This window comes from Amblyomma americanum, chromosome 8 (assembly GCF_052857255.1).
Source record: "Amblyomma americanum isolate KBUSLIRL-KWMA chromosome 8, ASM5285725v1, whole genome shotgun sequence".
NCBI lineage: Eukaryota > Metazoa > Arthropoda > Arachnida > Ixodida > Ixodidae > Amblyomma > Amblyomma americanum.
In genome coordinates, this window is record NC_135504.1 from 88,038,799 (window position 1) to 88,057,181 (window position 18,383).

General features: G+C 45.5%; 1 protein-coding gene across 1 annotated transcript; it reads right to left on the reverse strand.

Moving 5' to 3' along the window:
* Window positions 1–463: 463 nt before the first annotated feature.
* On the reverse strand, window positions 464–18,303 carry LOC144101987 (uncharacterized). Its single transcript, XM_077635226.1, has 4 exons — window positions 18,044–18,303; window positions 9,531–9,909; window positions 6,805–6,978; window positions 464–682 (listed from the first exon to the last, which is right to left on the reverse strand). The coding sequence occupies exons 2-4, from the start codon at window positions 9,798–9,800 to the stop codon at window positions 587–589; spliced, it is 540 nt and encodes a 179-aa protein (XP_077491352.1). The 5' UTR covers window positions 9,801–9,909; window positions 18,044–18,303; the 3' UTR covers window positions 464–586.
* Window positions 18,304–18,383: the final 80 nt, after the last annotated feature.

Genomic DNA, 18,383 nt, shown 5'->3' on the forward strand with positions numbered 1-18,383 from the left:
AGCTTCCAACCCTCCACCTGGGGAGGTCCACGACATCTCTCAGCAAAATGCACCCTCAGGTTCACATGAACTGCTTCTTAACCTACGCATTGGCCAAAACCCCTCCAACGTAGTACGGGCTCACCAATAATGAACAAGCCGGAACCACCAGGAGAAGCAGAGAACAGCAGCAGCCAGCAAGGACACGTCAGCGAACTCTCCAGTGGTCAATGTCTTTTCCGAATATTCTTCCAACACGAACGAGCAAACGCTCTCAACTTCTTCTCCAAGGCTTAAGTCAGCGCTTCGCGTTTTGAAGAGGTGGCATTTCTGCCGCGTGATACGGTCTCACCCTCCTCGTCTTGGGATGTTGAATCGCCTCTATGAATAGCGCAATAAGATGGAGTGGGGTGAGAAGAGATCAGTGTCGAACCTCTGTAGTTTGTGGTTATGCAGTCTAAGTGCGCAATCAAAGGGGTGCATCTTGAAAACGTATGAATTTTATTTGCGCAGAAAACCTGTGAAGAAAAATATAGATCATATGCAGTCGGTCGGTACCACTCTTGATGCACTCTCCATAATTCACTTCACAATTCCTGTTTTTTTTTCAGGACTGCCATTTTTTCTTGTAGCAAATGCGCAGAGTATTGATTACATCTCGCACATGCTTGTCCACAACAGTGACGTCGGCTCCGTCTTTGGTCTGTTAATGAAAGAAACACATTAATTTCAGTGAAGTCCACTCCTAATTTCTATTATCGGAACAAAAATTGCAACGAATAGTTCTACACGGATGTGGGCTATTCCTTGCGCTTTATTGTGTTCGTACTCCGTGCGGTACAGAGATGAACAAATCACCTCACTTTTACATTTCCTGCCTCGCCTCCCTTTTAGCACCTTTTCTTGCCTTCACCCTCAGCAATATTGCTTTAAATCATTAGCTTTCATTGGCCTCAGCCGCATTATTTTATTTTATTCCTGTTCTCTCTCAATCCACATGTTATGATGATTTTATATTCAGCAGCATTCGCCGACGGAGTGCCAGAATAAGGACACCGCATGTCAAGACCTACTAAAAATGTCATTAAAGCAATTTTACTACCACCACCCTATGTAATATTAGCTGCCTTGTTGATACACGAAAGTTTATAGGCCAGGCGAACTAGACATTTTCCTTATATTCTTACTTGGATATTTCTATATCGTATCGCATAAAGTAAATTCAATTTACACGATCGGTTTCACCTCGCAGAATTTATTGAAAATTTAAAAATGGTTGTGAGGAAAGGGAATGACGCAGTAACGGTATCGCATGCCTTGGTGGACATCCGAACCGTGCCGTGAGGTAAGGGACAAAGGAGGGAGTGAATGAAAAAAGGGAGAAAGTGGTGCCGTAGTGGAGGTCTCCGAAAAATTTTGTCCCGCGTTTGTCCGCTTATGAGCGGAAATGCGAAAGCCTTTCACTGTCGTCTCTTTCACCCTCCGTTATTAATTTTTATTATATTTCTTTTTATCACTTAGTTACCCTTTGCACACTCTTTTAATTTTTGTTTTCTTATTGTTTTTGGTGTTTTTATTTTTGTATTTACATTTTTACTTTATATTTATTATTCTTTATTTTTGTTTTCACTTATTCATCTATTTTCGTATTTTTACTTATTATTTACTATTTTCATTTGCTTTAACGCAATTTTATATTTGTTTTGATTGACAGGAGGAGCGGACACTTATAGACGTTTCCTGAAGATAGATCTTGCACACGCTCATGAGCCAACAAAGGCTTTCGCCTTAGTAATTTCGACCACCTGGGGATCTTTAACGTGCACTGATATCGCGCAGCACACAGGCGCCTTTTGCGTTTCGCCTCCATCGAAACGCGGCCGCCGCAATAGGGTTCGAACCCGGGTACGCGAGCTCTGTAGACGAGCACTTTAATCGCTGAACCACCGCAGGTGGTCACAAATTATTTAGAGTTTTTTTTTTACACTTTATGAAGGCGATTCTGAACACTTTGAGTGGGAAGGCCCTTGTGTGTTGTTTTATTGTGGGGCACAAGCTTCTATGTTTACTGCTCGGTCCTGCATAAGAATATAGACTGACAAAATATGTGATCTAGAGACAAAATAATTTGTTCAAATAAAACAATGCGTGCAACCAAATATTCTCTAACAGCGAAATTATGGCATAGGTTGAGATTACAATTCCTAAATGTTTATTACCATGGAAGAGCCGCCGCGCTGGCTCAGCGGTTACGGCGCTCGGCTGCTGGCCCGAAAGACGTGGGTTCGATCCCGGCCGTGGCGGTCGAATTTCGATGGAGGGGAAATTCTAGAGGCCCGTGCACTGTGCGATGTGAGTGCATGTTAAAGAACCCCAGGTGGTCGAAATTTCCGGAGACCTTCACTACGGCGTCCCTCATAGCCTCAGTCGCTTTGGGACGTTAAACCCCCATAAACCATAAACCAAACCATTACCAGGGAAAGAGAAATGTTCATGTCACTATCCGCACAGCCATGATCCCACACTAGGCCATTAATTTGCCCAGAGCGCGATGGGCAGTGTTTCTTGACAAGCCAAAAAAAAAATGCCGTTGCATGCAATTCTGTCTTGCCCCATTTCCAGAAATCTGTCACTTGGGTTCACTCTGTTCGAGCTCATGAAACTGACATCTCGCCTAAATATGACGGCAGTCCTATGTTTCTGTTTGGTTCCCTTCGTAAATCGCAAGGCACATCACCAGTTCTACAGGAGGCTCCTTGTTCAACCAAGAAAAAACGGTAAAAGCAGCCAAGTAGGTGACATGCTGTACGGAAAAGTATATTATTTCGTTTTTTTCGTAGCCTGCTGTCAAGGTTTTGTGGCATTTTCCAGGAAATGCGTAGTGATGACATGCATTTTTAAGAAAGTCGGGCGGATGGATTAATATTGACAGGACAGTGTCAAATGCGTCGATATAGAACGTGGATATTTCGCCGTATTGGGCGTTGAAGGGCAAATAGGATTTGTTTCCGTATCTCGCGAATCTGACTTTCTAAGAAGACTCCACACTACGATTATTGTATTCTGGTGAATAAGGACTTTTGTCTGCGCTTGTTTGTGTACAGCTGATTGACAGAGACCACAGCGCAAAAAGAACGAAGACAAGAAGGAGCAGACAAGACGGGACGGGCGCTACTCGTCTTAGCTTGTGTGTTCCTTCTGGGCTTCGTTCTTTTCACGAAGTGGTTACCGTCAGTTGTATTCTGTATTCTATGTACGGCCCATATTGGTGTTAGCAGGTGGTTACGAGTCTCCACTGATGATGGCTGCTAAATAATAACCGCTGCTGTCCGCTGTATGCACAAGCGTTCAGACTACTACTTGTCTCATTATTTGAGCTAAGTATGCAACATGTTTTAGTGCGAGAGCAATGTTCGCCTCCTGACCTGGAAAATGCGGTGTGTGATGAAGCCTTTGAGACTAGTCACGTGATTCGGGAAAACGCGCGAAATACACAAAACTTAATAATTGGCGATGGCTATGCTTATTTGGAGTAGTGGGGTCATCAACAAAAGTGGCAATAGGCCTTGAGGTTGACGGCCCTTATAGTAAAGGCCTTCAGGTGAACGGTCTTAAGGCCGAACGCCTTCAAGGTAAACGCCGTCAGGGTAACGATCGCTGTCAAAAGTCTTATGGTAAAGACCTCCATGTGGAAGGCATTCAGGGCAAATGCCTTCCTGGTAAAGACTTAAGTTAAAGGCATATAGATCAAAGGCCTTAATGGTACAGACCTTTAGGTGAAGGCCTTTAGATCAAACGTCTTTATGTCAAAGCCTTTATTGTTAAAAAATTTACCGTAAAGGTCTTTAGGTCAAAGGATGCTTGCGCATTCACAGCACGTAACGACTTTCAGTGCCCGCCTTAACTTTTTTCTTCAGTATCACTAAAGGAAGGACAAGCCGCAACTGCTGGCGTTATCTGCGTGAAGACAGGAAATCTCTGTCAAGCCTCCGCTAGTAGAGGCCTTACTCTCCGCAAGCTCCAACCACCACTAATCCACCAACTTCCAGCCTCCATAAGGCCTACACCCAATAGAAGCCCAAGCAGAAGCGGAACAAGAAAAAACATTTATGGGCGATCAATTGGATTGATGAGTAGGAAACTCGATAGAATGCTTTTTTCAATCTACTCCAGTTCTGATTCTATTACAATCTTGATTTCATTGTCTTCCACTCCCCAATGTATCCCGATTCTGATTCTATTCCTGTCCTGACTATGTAACTGTGCAAAATGACATTCATAGATCGCGGCTTGTCCTGATACCACCACCAACGCTGTAGCGCTGCTGTTAAGCGATGCAGCACTGCACTGATATTTGGCTGTTTCAAACAGAGCAACCGGTTGGGTTTCTGAGACCCAGGTTGCTCTTCCGGAGACGGAGATATCGAATTCAAAGACGCAGTGGAAAAACCAGGTGCCCTAGCGGAACACCACCCATCAGCCACCTCTCCACCCTCCCAGCTAAGTGTTGCCCACCAAAACCACCACCCATCCCTCCAGAAAATTTTGTGAAGCCTCGCTTAGAGTACAAACGTTCATGAAGTCGAAATTTCGAAGTAATCATGAAGCCTAAGTCGAACTCTTCTCGCAGCTTTCTCGCACGAGCTTTCACGATAGGCCTTCAGTTTTTTTTTTCTGTAGATTTCTCTTTGTAATGTCGCCAAAAATAATACAAGGTGGTACATGCCGTTGGTAATGCGTGATTGCAGACATTATGTCCGTAGTAGCACGTAGTTTATTATTGTAAAATAACTAACTTTGTCATTGTTCTTTTGGGGCACAAGTTTTGTATGGCGGACTCAGGGGTATTAACGTAGTAGGCGAACCCTAATTTTGATATTTTTAAATCGGAGTTCTCCTCCGAAGGACCGAATGAATTGTGCGATAAAAAACGAGCCCATGCCGAAACTGACGAATGATGCGACACATGTAGCCTAGCCGCACTTTACGCTGGTTTAACGCGTTTAAAGACCAACAAACATAAGTGTTCCTAGGGCGTACGGCCGTTGTTTCGGAAATAAACTGCGGGACCAACGCAGTGCACAGCGCAGTCGAGCATGTGAAGCGGCAGGGAATGTTAGCAGCCGTTATTGCTTCCTCTGCTTTAATATCGCCTCATGCAGCATGCGTCTGTATGACTGCGCCGTGCCAAGTTTCTGACTCAGAAGCACCTTCAGAGAAAGCTACGAGTCACGTGTGCGCCTCATAATTTAGAATCTGGGGCATGCGAGTGGAAATGTTTACATATTCTTAAAGGATTTTTGGCTGGGAAATTACCACAGGAGCCCGTCAAGAATAATCTGAAGGGGATGTTAATTTGTCATACATTTCCTTGCAGGTAAGATATTTAAAATCTGCACTTTATGATATACACAGTTATCATGAGCACCTCCATCTTGGGAAGGTGGCACCGTCGAGTGACCAGGCTGGAAATGATCGCCATGCTGGTATGCGCGATTGCATTCGCGATTGCATGATGGTGACTTCTAGCCGCATATCCCGAGTTTCGGCGGTGCGCGTCTGTGTAAAGCCTCTGAGCAGCAAGTGTAACTGGCTCACTTGGCCAGTGGACACCTCAATCGCGGTGTGAGTGAGCGGCGGCGTCCACCTACAGACTGACGCAGTTATGCGTCTTTACTTTTCTCAAAACCAGCGCAACTGCTAGACTCCGTTGATTTTGAGGAAAGGAAAAGCGCATAACTGGCTCCCTCGGGCAGTGGACACTTCAATCGCACTTTGAGGAACATGGCAGTGGTGTCCACCTTCAAAACACCGCGCTTTCACACAATGTTTCGTTCTTAGCGATGCGAAGACGCCAGCCATTTTTTCGCGAGCGAAAAGTCCCCTGGCTTGAAGCGGGGCTACACCGCTTTCGGCTCATGCGGCGCGTCTATTTCGGTGTCGGATGGTTTTAGGCGTTACTCCGCTTTCGACATCTCAAACCACAGGGCTGATTTAGAAACTCCGAAAACTGGCTTTGCCTTCAATTCCGCGATGTAATATTTTGCCCTGAAATGAAAGAACTTCATGAGGTAAAAATAGTTAACAAATGCTCTTTAAGTATACAAACTACCGGAGACATTATGTACGCCATGCCGTGCAATGCGCCTGCACGGATGCACTTCAATATATTCAGGGAGTTTTCAGTGAACAGTCTAAAGAGATTCGTATGCAACCATACGCATAAGGAGGGAGAAGGAGGCGTCTTGTATTGGTAATGGTGATAGTGACTGCTTACTGCAGAGAACGGAGAACCGACTGTGTCAGTAATATTAATACGCATTCACACCACATGTGCACCCACTGAGGCTGTCTCAGCGCCTCGTTAGAGAACAGTCTGTCAGTACATTTTTGGTGTTCGGAAACTAAATAGATGCTTTTCTACAAATGTAGTGAAAACGCAACGCAGAATGTGTCTAATTTATCCCTGTCCATTCCTTTTATTACATTGCTGCTTCACGCTTTACTGTCTAATTTCTAGTGCAGTCGGGGACAAATGTCTCTGGACCACGTGCTCCGTGAATGAAGCCCAAAGGTACAATAATAACCGGTGGAAAAGCCATGTGTAGAAGAAAAAGAAAAAATTGAGTTTAACCCCCCTCCCCCCTAAGTATATGGTCTCCAGCCGCAAACTAATAGAGCAGCTAACGGCTTCGTTGACTAACGCGTGGCGAAGAAACTTTTGTCCCCAACTGTACATCACGAGGTTTGCAAACGGAAAGCCGTGTCGAGATAATTGGTGGGACGCATGGTCATAAAAGCTTCAGCGATATTATTGGGGCTCACCTGTTGAGCTAACTTCCAAGCTTCATCCAGCACTGGAATGCCCATCTTCACAAATAAGTCCAAAAGCCAAAGGTTGCACTCCGCACCAGATCCGTGGGAAGTCCTATCTGCTGCCGTTTCTATAAAAGCGTTGTAAATGGCACCGGAACAGAGCGCGCCGTCGTAAACGGTGACCTGAAATTATACCGCATAAAAAGTTAATATTGCCCTTTATCTCGCGCTAATTAATTTGAAGCATGACTGAAAGTTGATGAGCGAAGTTGGCGAGCGAATATGGGGAAAATACGCTGTACATTCACTCACATATCGAAAGTCTGATTCGGGCCAGTTGACCCCGATGACAAACGAAGACTGCGCGAAAGGCAACTGAAAATATTAACTAATCTAAACCTCGCTTTTAAACTCGCATTCCACCTTTTTGAAGAAACGTAAGTTGCATGGAACATTTCTTGATTGCAGATGCTTTTGAAGACGTTTATGTCATATGTTACGCGAAAGGAAGGGCGACACCTGGCAAGGTGTAATAAGAATGCCAAGTTCCATCATCATTTTTTTTAAACGCGAAAGCATTATGCGGCTCATGCGCACCGGAACAACATGTCGGCGTAGATCAGCAGCAGTGGTCCTAGAAGCTGCAGATGATGTCACCGTCGTACCAAATAAAGATATTTCGAAAGTGCGCGGAATTGAACAAAGAACCTTCAGATTTGGGGGCAAGCACGCAACCCTTAGGCCACAAAACCACATTGCTTGTAGGCGAACAAAGGTGAACCTTGTATATGCGTCGCCGTACAACCGCGTCCTAGTGGGTAGACGCGTCATTGAAAGTTCAGTTTAGTTTATGGGGGTTTAATTTCCCAATGCGACTCAGGTTATGAGAGACGCCGTAGTGAAGGGCTCCGGAAATTTCGACCACCTGGGGTTCTTTAACGTGCACTGACGTCGCACAGTACACGGGCCTCTAGAATTTCGCCTCCATCAAAATTCGACCGCCGCGGCCGGGATCTAACTCGCGTCTTTCAGGCCAGCAGCCGAGTGCCATAACCATTCAGTCACCTCGGCGGCTGACGCGCCATTGAAAGGAAGAGAAAAAAATTTAAAAATGAAGTCGAATTCTAAAAAAATGCAAACTAAATAAAACAACTGCTTCCGCTTTCAAAGCTGCTTAGTAGTATTAAGTGCCACCCGCAATTTTGTTTTTGACAATCTACATCGCACACAACCTCATTCAATGGCACCTTGCTGCTACTCTAGACGATGACGAGAGTGAAAAAGAACAGCGCGAACAGACGAAAAGCGATGCAAAGAGTGGACATCGTTAGCATTGACACACAACTAAAGGTCTAATAAAAAAACTCGGAATATGTGCATAACACCGCAAAATAAGAGCGACACGCAACATCAAAACAGAAGAAAATAGTCAGGCGTGTCCAGGTATGCCGATTCTTTTTGATGGAGGACGATCGATGTCAAAAAATTTCAAGGGCAGACCATATCTGCAAGAATAAGCGCACGTGCATCAGTGACCGATCGATTGTCATGCGTGAGAAAGAATCGGCATATCTGGACGACGCGCCTGAGTTATTTCTTCTGTTCTGACGTTATTTCATTCGCGTTAGGCTGTAGTACAGCCAAGCGCTGTTTCAAGGGTATCACGTTCGTTGCGGCTAAATGAACAAAGAACTTCTTCCTGGCTAGGGGGCCGCTAAGTCTGCAGCAAACATGACGGTGCAGTACCGAGGCACCCTTCCGCTAGCTATGCTCATGTAGTTATTGCAGCGTTCTCGCTAAAAATAAATAGTATTAGAGAAATTTGACCCGAGTTGGGTAAGCCTGAGCTTATCACTTCTAATCGATTTAGGCTGTAACAAATTTAGTTTTCTTATAGAGCGCTCAGTTGCGAGTGAAAGCTCGTGGTGTCCGTTCTTTGTTTCATCTTATGTATGTGTACACTTTCTTTTCCTAGATGGATTACAATGTTACTCTACAGTCTGTATTGCAAGTAAAGTAATTGTGGAGCAAGCTGAGTGCGGCTTTACTTGGCGACGGCTAATTGTTAAATTCCTTAAGGATACTTTACACAGCCGCACCTGAGTTACTATTCAATTCCTATGCGTGACCATTACGTGTCGGCAAAGGTGCTATGTAATTGGTGAAAGGCGACTAAAATGCGGCATAAATCATCTTGTGCAGCATTAACATTAATTGCCTAATCATGGAACGCAGAAATGAATTGCTTCCTAGTGTTTTCTAGCAATCGGTACTGCCAGGAAATTAATTTTTTACTTGCCTTTTTTAGCACACACTAACGAAGTTGCTCCCTGAAAATCGCTGTAAGCTCTGCGCTTTCGGCCGGCCTGAGATAGTGGTCATTAGCACTATTGAATAAGTACTGTTGAAGACTTGTGCCGCGAAGCTGTGCTTGCGTGCCTGAAAAAGTGCATTAAAATCCCAATGTAAGAGATAAAAGCTGGTGACGTTGGCAGGATTTGAAACTACACAATGTATTCAATATTAGGCGATTGAATACGATGCAAATCGCCCTGCTGTGTATTTCGTTGTTTCACCTACGCTATTTTGTCCGCCATCAATGTTAAAATTTTTTCAGTTTCATAATATTATGCGCGATATTTTTAGAGCAATCTAACTTGCCAACCGTTCATAATTTCGCGGTTGGGAAAACTGAGCTTCTGCCACCCACGATAAGGAAGTCGAGAGCGGCGCACCGCAGCTGCCTCGGTGCTCCAGGCGCTCCACTGACGCCTCGAAACGGACGACAGGCAGCCGCAGACGACCCCCTTCTTCACGAAGGCCTCGCTCCTCAGCATGGTGCCGCTCTTGAAGTCGAACAATGCGGACCAGTGGACGCCCGCTTTCTTGCGCGGGGGCACCAGGGAGAACGCACTCAGGTTTCCCTTCTCGCTCACCGTCTCAGTGCAACCCTCGTTGGTCACAAGCAGACAAACCCAACACTGTTCTTCATTCGGCCTTGCCATTGTGGTGTTGTTTCTTCGTCTCGTTCACGTGGAGAGCGCATTCGTGCGCTTACATCTTTTGTAGCGCTGGCAGAGAATTGTCCTTTCTTCGTCCTTGCTAAAGGGGCACCTATAAATGAGAAAATTGACAAAAGGTCCTTGATCACTACAGCATCGAAAGCACCCACTAAACCTAGTGAAATCGTAGGAAAATTGCAAATGAATAGATGCTCAAAGTTCGCGGCCATGACGGATACAGCTGAACCCACATACAGCCAGCCGAACCTGACGGCAGCGCGGGTTGCGTTCGTTACATCGGAAGTTTCCAGTAACTGGACTGCAAACTAGACCTTTACGGTGGTTCCAAGCTCTCAAGAGCAGTCGCATACCCCTCGCTGTTAGCGCTGCTACCCACAAACTGCTTTGGGGAAGCGCTATAACTATTCGCGCTGGAAGCCTCCATGGCGGCTGGTTGTAGGTCGGCATCCTCGTCATCGCCTCTATCATATTCTTGGCACTCAGACAGTGTTCGTAGTTACAACTCTGTAATACGTTTGTCAGTCAATGAATGTCCGATGTCTGCGTCATCACCGGCAACATCAGGTCGATCTAGTTGTGCATCGACGACGCGTTGCCACAAATCTATACACGCGTCCAATGATGTGGGCGTTCGACAGTGCCCGCTGTAGTTTATGGGATTACAAACTGTGTCTTTGAGAAATAATTCTTGGCCACTGCGCAGTAATTTCAACCCACAAAAATTTATTCCACGGCGGGGAACAGAGTTACCCAAGCTGTGACGTCGACATCACGTCAGTCAATTGCTATCAGTATGCACTGGTCAGGAGGAGCCGTCTGGTTCGTCGAGTTCGGTGGCAGAAGAGCGTGGTGACCGCAGTCGGAGAAAGCAGCATGTGATGCTCCACACGGTTTTCGACCACGGACAGGCCGTTCCTGTTTTTTTTCTTCTGTGCTACTCGGCGAACAAGTCACCTGTCATCCCCTTGCCCCCTCTAAGTAGCGGCACACCTGTCGAAAACAAAATTCGCTCATCGCCCAGCCGCTTGTGTCGTGCGCACGAGCGCGTAGCTGTCACTGTAGCGTGACTTGCTAGTCTTCCCGAGGACGCACGCGCCTACTCGCAACCGTCCATTGGTCGTGCATAAAAGACGTTTACGCGTAGCTTGTGCACTTTAACGCGACAGCATATACAACTCATTCGTTCGAAAAGCCGTCGGCGTAGTAGTAGTCGGCACCGCGTGTCGGAAATAATCGGGGGCTCCGTAAACAAAAATCGTATCATGATAATTTGTGGTTCTAGCGATTGGTGTTTGACAGGTTATGTCGATTTAACAAAATCATTGTAATGGACTAATTCAGTAATAATATAAATGAAAAAAAGTGAAAAAAGGGGGTTCGAAGGTGTAATAATGCTCAGACTGAAAAGCCAATGCTGGATGATGCAAATTAAGAAATGTAAAATGAAAAATGCGTTCAACGGTATCAAACTGCTCGAAATGGAAAGCATAACCCACTACGCTATCGCGTCATACCATCAAGGCGGGGCTTAAGTGTCGTCTGAAATTTTTAACCAGCGCCAGGCGCCGCCTTTTACGGCACGCATATTTCACGGCTTCATCTGTCGAAAAGTTTCACCGGCATTCTGTACATGCATTTTTTTTTGCTTTTAAGGGGTCGCATTGTTGTTTTCTTAGATAGGAGGAGGAAGGGGTGTCATAGAGGCCAAGAGGAGTTCTTCGCTCTCCGCACCTGAGAGAAACCAGGGTTTCCGACTACGGTGACTGTGTTACAAAGCGTCCCCGTTCGCTGTAACCGAGTTATGCGGCCACACTTACTCGTTGTATCTGAGATGCGATGCCGTAGGCCTAATACATATTTTGGTGGTATCCCCACTCTAGTTCGTAATAAGCGAGCGTTCGTTATAACTGCGGCGCTTATGAGTGGGCTCGGCTGTATATTACAAACGGCACTTTGGTTAAATAAGTGTTGAGAGTTAACTTGAAAATGTCACTTTCCTTCGCTTTCAACAGAAGTCACTGTCAGACTAAATGACACATCTTGTTATGTGCTACCATTACGACCACTGTTTCTTTTGGAGAATAAGGCGGCACAATATGGGAAGTCCGTTTAGACTCGATCCAACTTCTTTAGTTTTGCGATAATGCATCAAGCATTGCCAATCACTCTGTTCCCTCTTCGGTATTGAGTCAAGAGTACAAATGGCATTGGCGTGGCTAAGCGTGAGCGAAACAAAAAAAGCCAAGCATTGAAACAGAAAAAAAGATGCGGTATTTTACCTGTCTAGATTATCATTTATGCAAATCTATTTTATTCCTGGACAACCCCAAAAGGAGATCTGGTTCAAGTTGAAAGCGTAATTATCAACAGCGCAAGTATGAACGTGACCTTGTGGCTGCCAAACAAAATAAGCAGCTTTCTTAAACCGTTCTCTTAAAAAAAGCAATTGAAATCGTACTGAACTGGACCTCAAGCCTGGGGCTTCAGCTGGTCCGGCACTGCCACTCCATAGCTCTGACAAACAAAACTTTCTTGCACTGGTAATCATGAAACGCATTTGGGTACCACCATTGTGTCTGTAATGAAGTTTGCACAGCGCCCCACTTGTGGCCGCCGCATTATCCACACTTACGCACAGTAACAGGCGACGCACTTCAAGCCCGAATGCGCATCTTCATGACTGGAGCACATAAAAAGGGGGCAACGAAAATAAGACAAAAGACAGTTCACTAGTCTAATTCCTCAAGAACATCCCTCCACTGGAACATCGAGTGGGCAAAAAGCATTGCTTCGGAAACAATGAGTTCAACATTACCGTCCAGCACGCGCGTTTTACGCAGGCTGGGCAAGAGAAGAGGAAAATCAAGTAAAATGTTGATTAGGACGAGGCGCCGTGATATATAGCAGGAGGGAATAGGTTTGAGCGTGTTGGTTAACTGCTACGCAGAAAGTATAGCGCATTAACTACAGAGGACGAGGGAGGCGCAGGTGGCACGTGGCAATTTTGTCCTTCTTGTTTCCCCTTGCGGACCGGAGGTGCGTATGTATGCTCCCTGAACTGCAATAAACTTTTGTTGAAAGTAGCACTTATCCTGCCCTTGCCTCATCCTCAGTAGATACCGGGCTATGATTTCTGCGCAAAGATATGGGGGGTTGAGGGGATATAAAATGGAGTTTCTTTTAAATATTTTTCTCTGCAATGCTGTAGCCTAAGGGCTGCTCTTTGGAGTCTTTAATATAAGAAAATTTACTTTCTTATTTATTGTATCGCATCAAAAGCACGCAATGGCCTGTATGCAGATGTTTCAAACGTTGTGTATTGCCCCAGGACGCGTGATGCACACCGCACAATTTATATATGTGCAGTAAATAATTTATTCTTGCATTCTTTATGCTGAGCGATTTCGATATCGGTTTCTGAGCGCCGGGGTGTGCTGCGACGTCACGATCAGGGAAGAGCAGACGCCCCGGTCACATGGGTCCCAAAATGTAGTGACGCATGTATCGTGGCGTCGTCTGCTCTCGCGCACATGCTGTGCATAGCAGCGCCTTTCGAAATCATAAGCCGACAAACTTGGTCGGTACAGAGAATCTGCGATATGCTAAGAAAAACCAAACGAGCGAGGAACGAAACTGAGCCCTTAAACCAAGCGGCTCGCTTCGGTCATCTCAATCGGCATACCGCGTATGCCAGCACAGTTTCTGCGTTGTATTTAGCTTTGCCGAACCGACGCCTATGCTCAGTGGACGTTTGTGTCTGTGGCCCGTAGCTGACCCTGGTCACGTTACAGAGGCACGATGCCCCACTTTTCCTGCCGACCAATACCCGTCTCTTTCCTCACTTCCCTCCGCCCGGGCTACGAGACTTCTGAGGGTCCCGTGGCTGCTGATTACGAGATCTGTTGCTTTTTCAGCAAGTAGTCCATGCACTCGCTAAATGAATGCTTCCAGGCAATTGCACAGGATTCAGCATTTACTGCACGGGTACGTAACTGCCCTAGGAATGCGCCCATGACGACGACTGCACCTCGGCGCTACTTTTGTTTACACATACCTACATATGTATACAGGCAGCAAGTGCGCGTTAGTTCGGCATGAAATGCAAGCTGTGTTCTATTTAGGTTGGACAAGGTCTTCTCTTTTGCGCCGGTTGTGCGTTTACTTGTTTGTGCAGTGCGATAACTTTGCAAGAATTGCCGAAGAAGAATAGGAGCGCCAGCCTGGTCTTTTCACACATAAGCGTGATTCCAACACGGTAGGAAATACTTCTGTGATATGTGCTTGCGTGTGGATAAAAATGCACCTATGGGGTGGAAACTGAGCACGCGCCTCCCGTTCAAAAGGACCGAGCTCCGGATCGCACTGCTGATGCTAATCGTCACCGGATTTTTTTTAAAAAAAAGATGTGAGCGCCGATGGGACTGAATAACCAGGCCTGGGTTGCGACCTGATCTCGCGGCCAGTTCTGACAACCCACACTGTCTCCAGAAACGAATTTGCCGTCCCTGGTGTTGTACTTCGCCGCAACTGCTTATATGAATACATGAATTAACCGCCTGCCCTCATCCCCCGTGGCAGAGTAGCAACTGACCAAGGCGCCTATTGTACCTGTTACGCAGCAGAAGGAGCTAAGGACTTGTGGCCCCGGACAGATGGCCATATAAAATTGAACCTGGCAGCGTTCAACGTTAATACTTCACACATTGAGGCTACCCTAGAATCGCGATAATACGGGCTGGTTGGTACATCTTGACGGAAAAGAAGTAACCGCGCTTTTTAAACACTGGACAGACAGCGAGCCAGGTGTCTGTCTCGTTCTCTGTTCTGTCTTCAAAATGCGCTGCTACTTCTTTTCCCTCAGGCTAGCCTAGTAGTGCTGTTTGAAGAAGTAAACGGTATTAGGTGGGGTGTCATAAGGCTTAGTGAAGTTAGGAGGACCGAGCAAACAGATGCACTGCTAATAGCCGGGCATGTACTAAGCTATCGGGGTTTAGCGGACAGACGGGAACGGTGTTAGATCGCTGTTTAATTATACATAGGTGGTAACGTAGAGGAACTCTGTAGCATTAACGAGACATAAGCAGTTATCGCTTAACATAAGGTACAAATTAAAGGTGGTAAAGACCTACGTGCCTACATCCGATCTTGATAGCCAGGCAGTCGAAACCAATATGAACGCGTGGAACCGGCAATGAGAGTAAAAACACACTACACTGTATTCATGGGCGACTTCAATGGCAAGACAGCTAAGAAGCAGGCAGGAGACCAGGCAATCCTTAACTCTACCATTGCTTCTGGGAATATCAGGATGGAGTTAGTTGTAGAGTTCGCAGCAAAAAAAATTATTCGCAGATCACCAAAACCTCTTCCGCGAATGCGACAACCGGAAGTGGACGGGGAAGAGCCCAAGTAGGCACACTTTCAATGAAGTTGAGTTCATATGCATGATGCGCACACACTGGCATTGGGCAGAATGTAGAGATGTTCGGCGAGGTTTGAGGTAGTGACCACAGGATGGTAAGATCTTGAATTACTCCAGACTTACAGGGAGAACGGAGGAAACTATTAAGGAAGGAGCCCTTCAAACAATAAGGGGTAAGACAGAAGTAGACAAAATCAGGAACTCCCCACATGACAGATATTCTTCTCAAACCAAAGACGATGCGCTTACGGTTCAGGCAATTAATGATAATCTGAAACATATCATTACAGAGTGCACATTAGGTGCAGGGGTTAGGATAGCTGCTGGTAGGCTCTCTTAGGATGCGAAATATCGAGTAAAAAAATGTGAAAGGCCGAAAACATCTAAACCCATACACAGAACACAACAAGCACAGCTTCCAAAGAGAATCACTAGTGGAACGTAACCGACATAGCTGAGTATAATATGCAAAGAATCGAGCATGCGCCTCAATTGGAGGTAGCCTAAATGTGGTCGGCAGTGAACTAGGGTTAGGAAAAATCATATCTACGCGCTAAGAGACAAAATGGACAATAAAATTACTAATGTGGATAAGATAGTTGATGTAGACGAGGAGTTCGGCACAGACCATAACAGTAGCCGAAATAATCAGGGCGTTAATGATGGAGGCAAGGGTGCAAAGGAATTGAAATTCCGCCGCTACCGAAAGAAAGTAAGGACAGGCTTACAAGAAATGCAAACAGGGAACTCAGCTGACCAGAATGACGTAACTACAGATCTCTTGCAGGACGCTAATGAGATTGTACTAGAAAAACGGGCCGTCTTGTACGCGGAATGCCTCATGATATTGTGCGTACCAGAATCTTGGAAGAACGCTAATATAATCTTAATCAATATGGGGGCTGGGACCTTTCGTCAGGTCATTGGTACCTTTAGCCCCAGTCTCCACTGGCTATGACGAGGAAATAAAGTTCATTCAGTCAGTGAGCAAGGGGCGTCAGGAGCACGAAAAATTAGACATGTGAGCCTGCTGTCGTTTGCTTACAAGTTATTTACTGACATAATTGCTAATATACTCAGATCAACCTTACACTCCGGCCAACTAAAGGATCAGGCTGGCTTACGTGTAGCATATTCCATATAAAAGGCTATATTCGCACAATCAGTAAGGCGATTGAAGATTGCGCAGATCATAACCAACTGTATTCGAGTAAAGCCTTCATAGATTACTAGAAAGCATTTGACTGAATCGAAACCTAAGCAGTCCTGCTCGTATTACAGAGCCAAGGTGCAGGATAATCAAAAGAAGTTCACTACATCAGATGACGACCCACTCCCTTTGGTTCCAGTGGCAACAATTTGAAGCGGTAGCTTTATCCTTCACGCTGTTTTGTTTTCACGTTACGCGAAATCACTCATTGGCGCCGGATATTGCAGAAGTTAAAAGATGCATATTTAATAATTCCACGGCAGTCAGAAAGTGGGAAACAAGAAATAATGAGGAGCAATGGGTTGTTCGCGCTGAAGCACCAAACGTGCGGGCCCGAGCTTTTAGAGCTAAAGCTCTACTGCTCCCGTACAAAGCTTAAGGTCAAGTGGCAATGAAACTTGACCTTCAAGCCAGGAGAAGCGGAGGCTTGGCTCTGACGTCATGACACGTGCCTCGCCACAGCTGCATATGCGGAGCCGACGACACTGTCGCAACTGCCGGAAATCGCATGACACGCCGTTCGTTATATAAACGCGTGTGGCGTGTGCTTACCTCCACATAAAGCCATAGATGAGCAACGCGCCGGAGATAGGCGTGCAAGCCAAACAATTGATATGCAATAAAGTGTCATCAAAGCTAAACCATGCCTGACCATGCATACAGAGCTTTCGCTCGTCTTACTAGGTTCAGGTGGGTTGAACCGAAGATATTTTTTTTATTTAATACATTGTTGTTACACACCATAAAGAAAGGTAGATTCCTCACAGCACTCGGCTATATCGCGCTTGCGGGTAGCGTTAGCCTTTCAAGTCGTTTAAGTTGTATAGACTCTCTTACTGCGGGGAGAGAGAGAGAGATGGTTTATTGACTTGAAAGGCAGAGTGGTTCACCTGAAAAATATCTGGCCTGCTACTCTGCACTGGAGGACGGGATGAGAAGAAAAAAGAGGGTCACGATGGGGGATGATGATGATTTGAGGAGGCAGATGAAAAAATACATAAAAATAAAAAAAAACAAGGCACACTTTCCAATATCACAAACGCGAGTCATGGTCCGTGTCGCTTAAAAAGCGCGAGAAAAACAGTACAGTGCAACATGGATAATTTCATTGAAACTGGGTTTCTGCCACTACACAACTTACTGCACGAGCCGGTAAAAAAATAAGTGCGTGATTAAACAAGGAAAATGTATGCGCCGCTTTTATTCTTTCCGCGCTGTCCTGAAATTTCGAACCCTTTTCATTCACGTAAAAAAAGAGTGAGTCTTTGATGACAAACGCTACTCGGATATGTGGATTATGAGCGAAAAAATACATTATCATGTAATAACTCAGTTTAGGCACCTCTGACATTTCCTAATTATATTTAAGAAACCGCAAAGATCAATAGAACTGTCATACAGTCGGAGCTTTGTTATTCATGCTAAAGAGGAAATAGCAATTAGTGAGGCAATATTTTCAACTCAGCTCTCCTGGCAGGAATTTCTGTCAGGAATGGGTTTCAATAATTAATTAAGCTCTTCACTTTCTGCATTCTACAAAGCGCAGCATATAAGAAAATTCTCTATATCAAAGCCAGCATATGTTGAACTTACCTGAGTTATGCGCTCCGTATCTTTTAGGCAGGTGGCTGAAATTAAAGGAACTTCTAGAAATGCATGAAACAAGTTGCACAAAAGAGCCAAAAAAGCTTTTCGAAATTACGCGCTCTTAAGAAGGTACGGCTAAGAAAGTTCACATAGAACCCAGCACACCTGTGCTCGAGGTACGAAATTTAAGCTGCACACAAAGAGTGTACCCAAAGAAATCGCGTCGACGAATGCAGAGGCGATCGTTGAGCGTCGAAAGGAGGCATTAAACAGGACACACTGCTAAGATAAGGGGCTATTCCTGACTCACTTGCAGCAACTGCGAACTCAACGGCGCTTAAAGATA

Bases quoted from the DNA above. Each gene is read 5' to 3' on its own strand.
- LOC144101987 (XM_077635226.1), bottom strand. From the start codon at position 9,800: ATGGCAAGGCCGAATGAAGAACAGTGTTGGGTTTGTCTGCTTGTGACC. The intron at 6,979-9,530 runs GTGCGCCGCTCT...GTATAATTTCAG, and splicing joins GGAGCACCGAGGCAGCTGCG to GTCACCGTTTACGACGGCGC. The intron at 683-6,804 runs GTGAGCCCCAAT...TTTCATTAACAG, and splicing joins CTTGGAAGTTAGCTCAACAG to ACCAAAGACGGAGCCGACGT.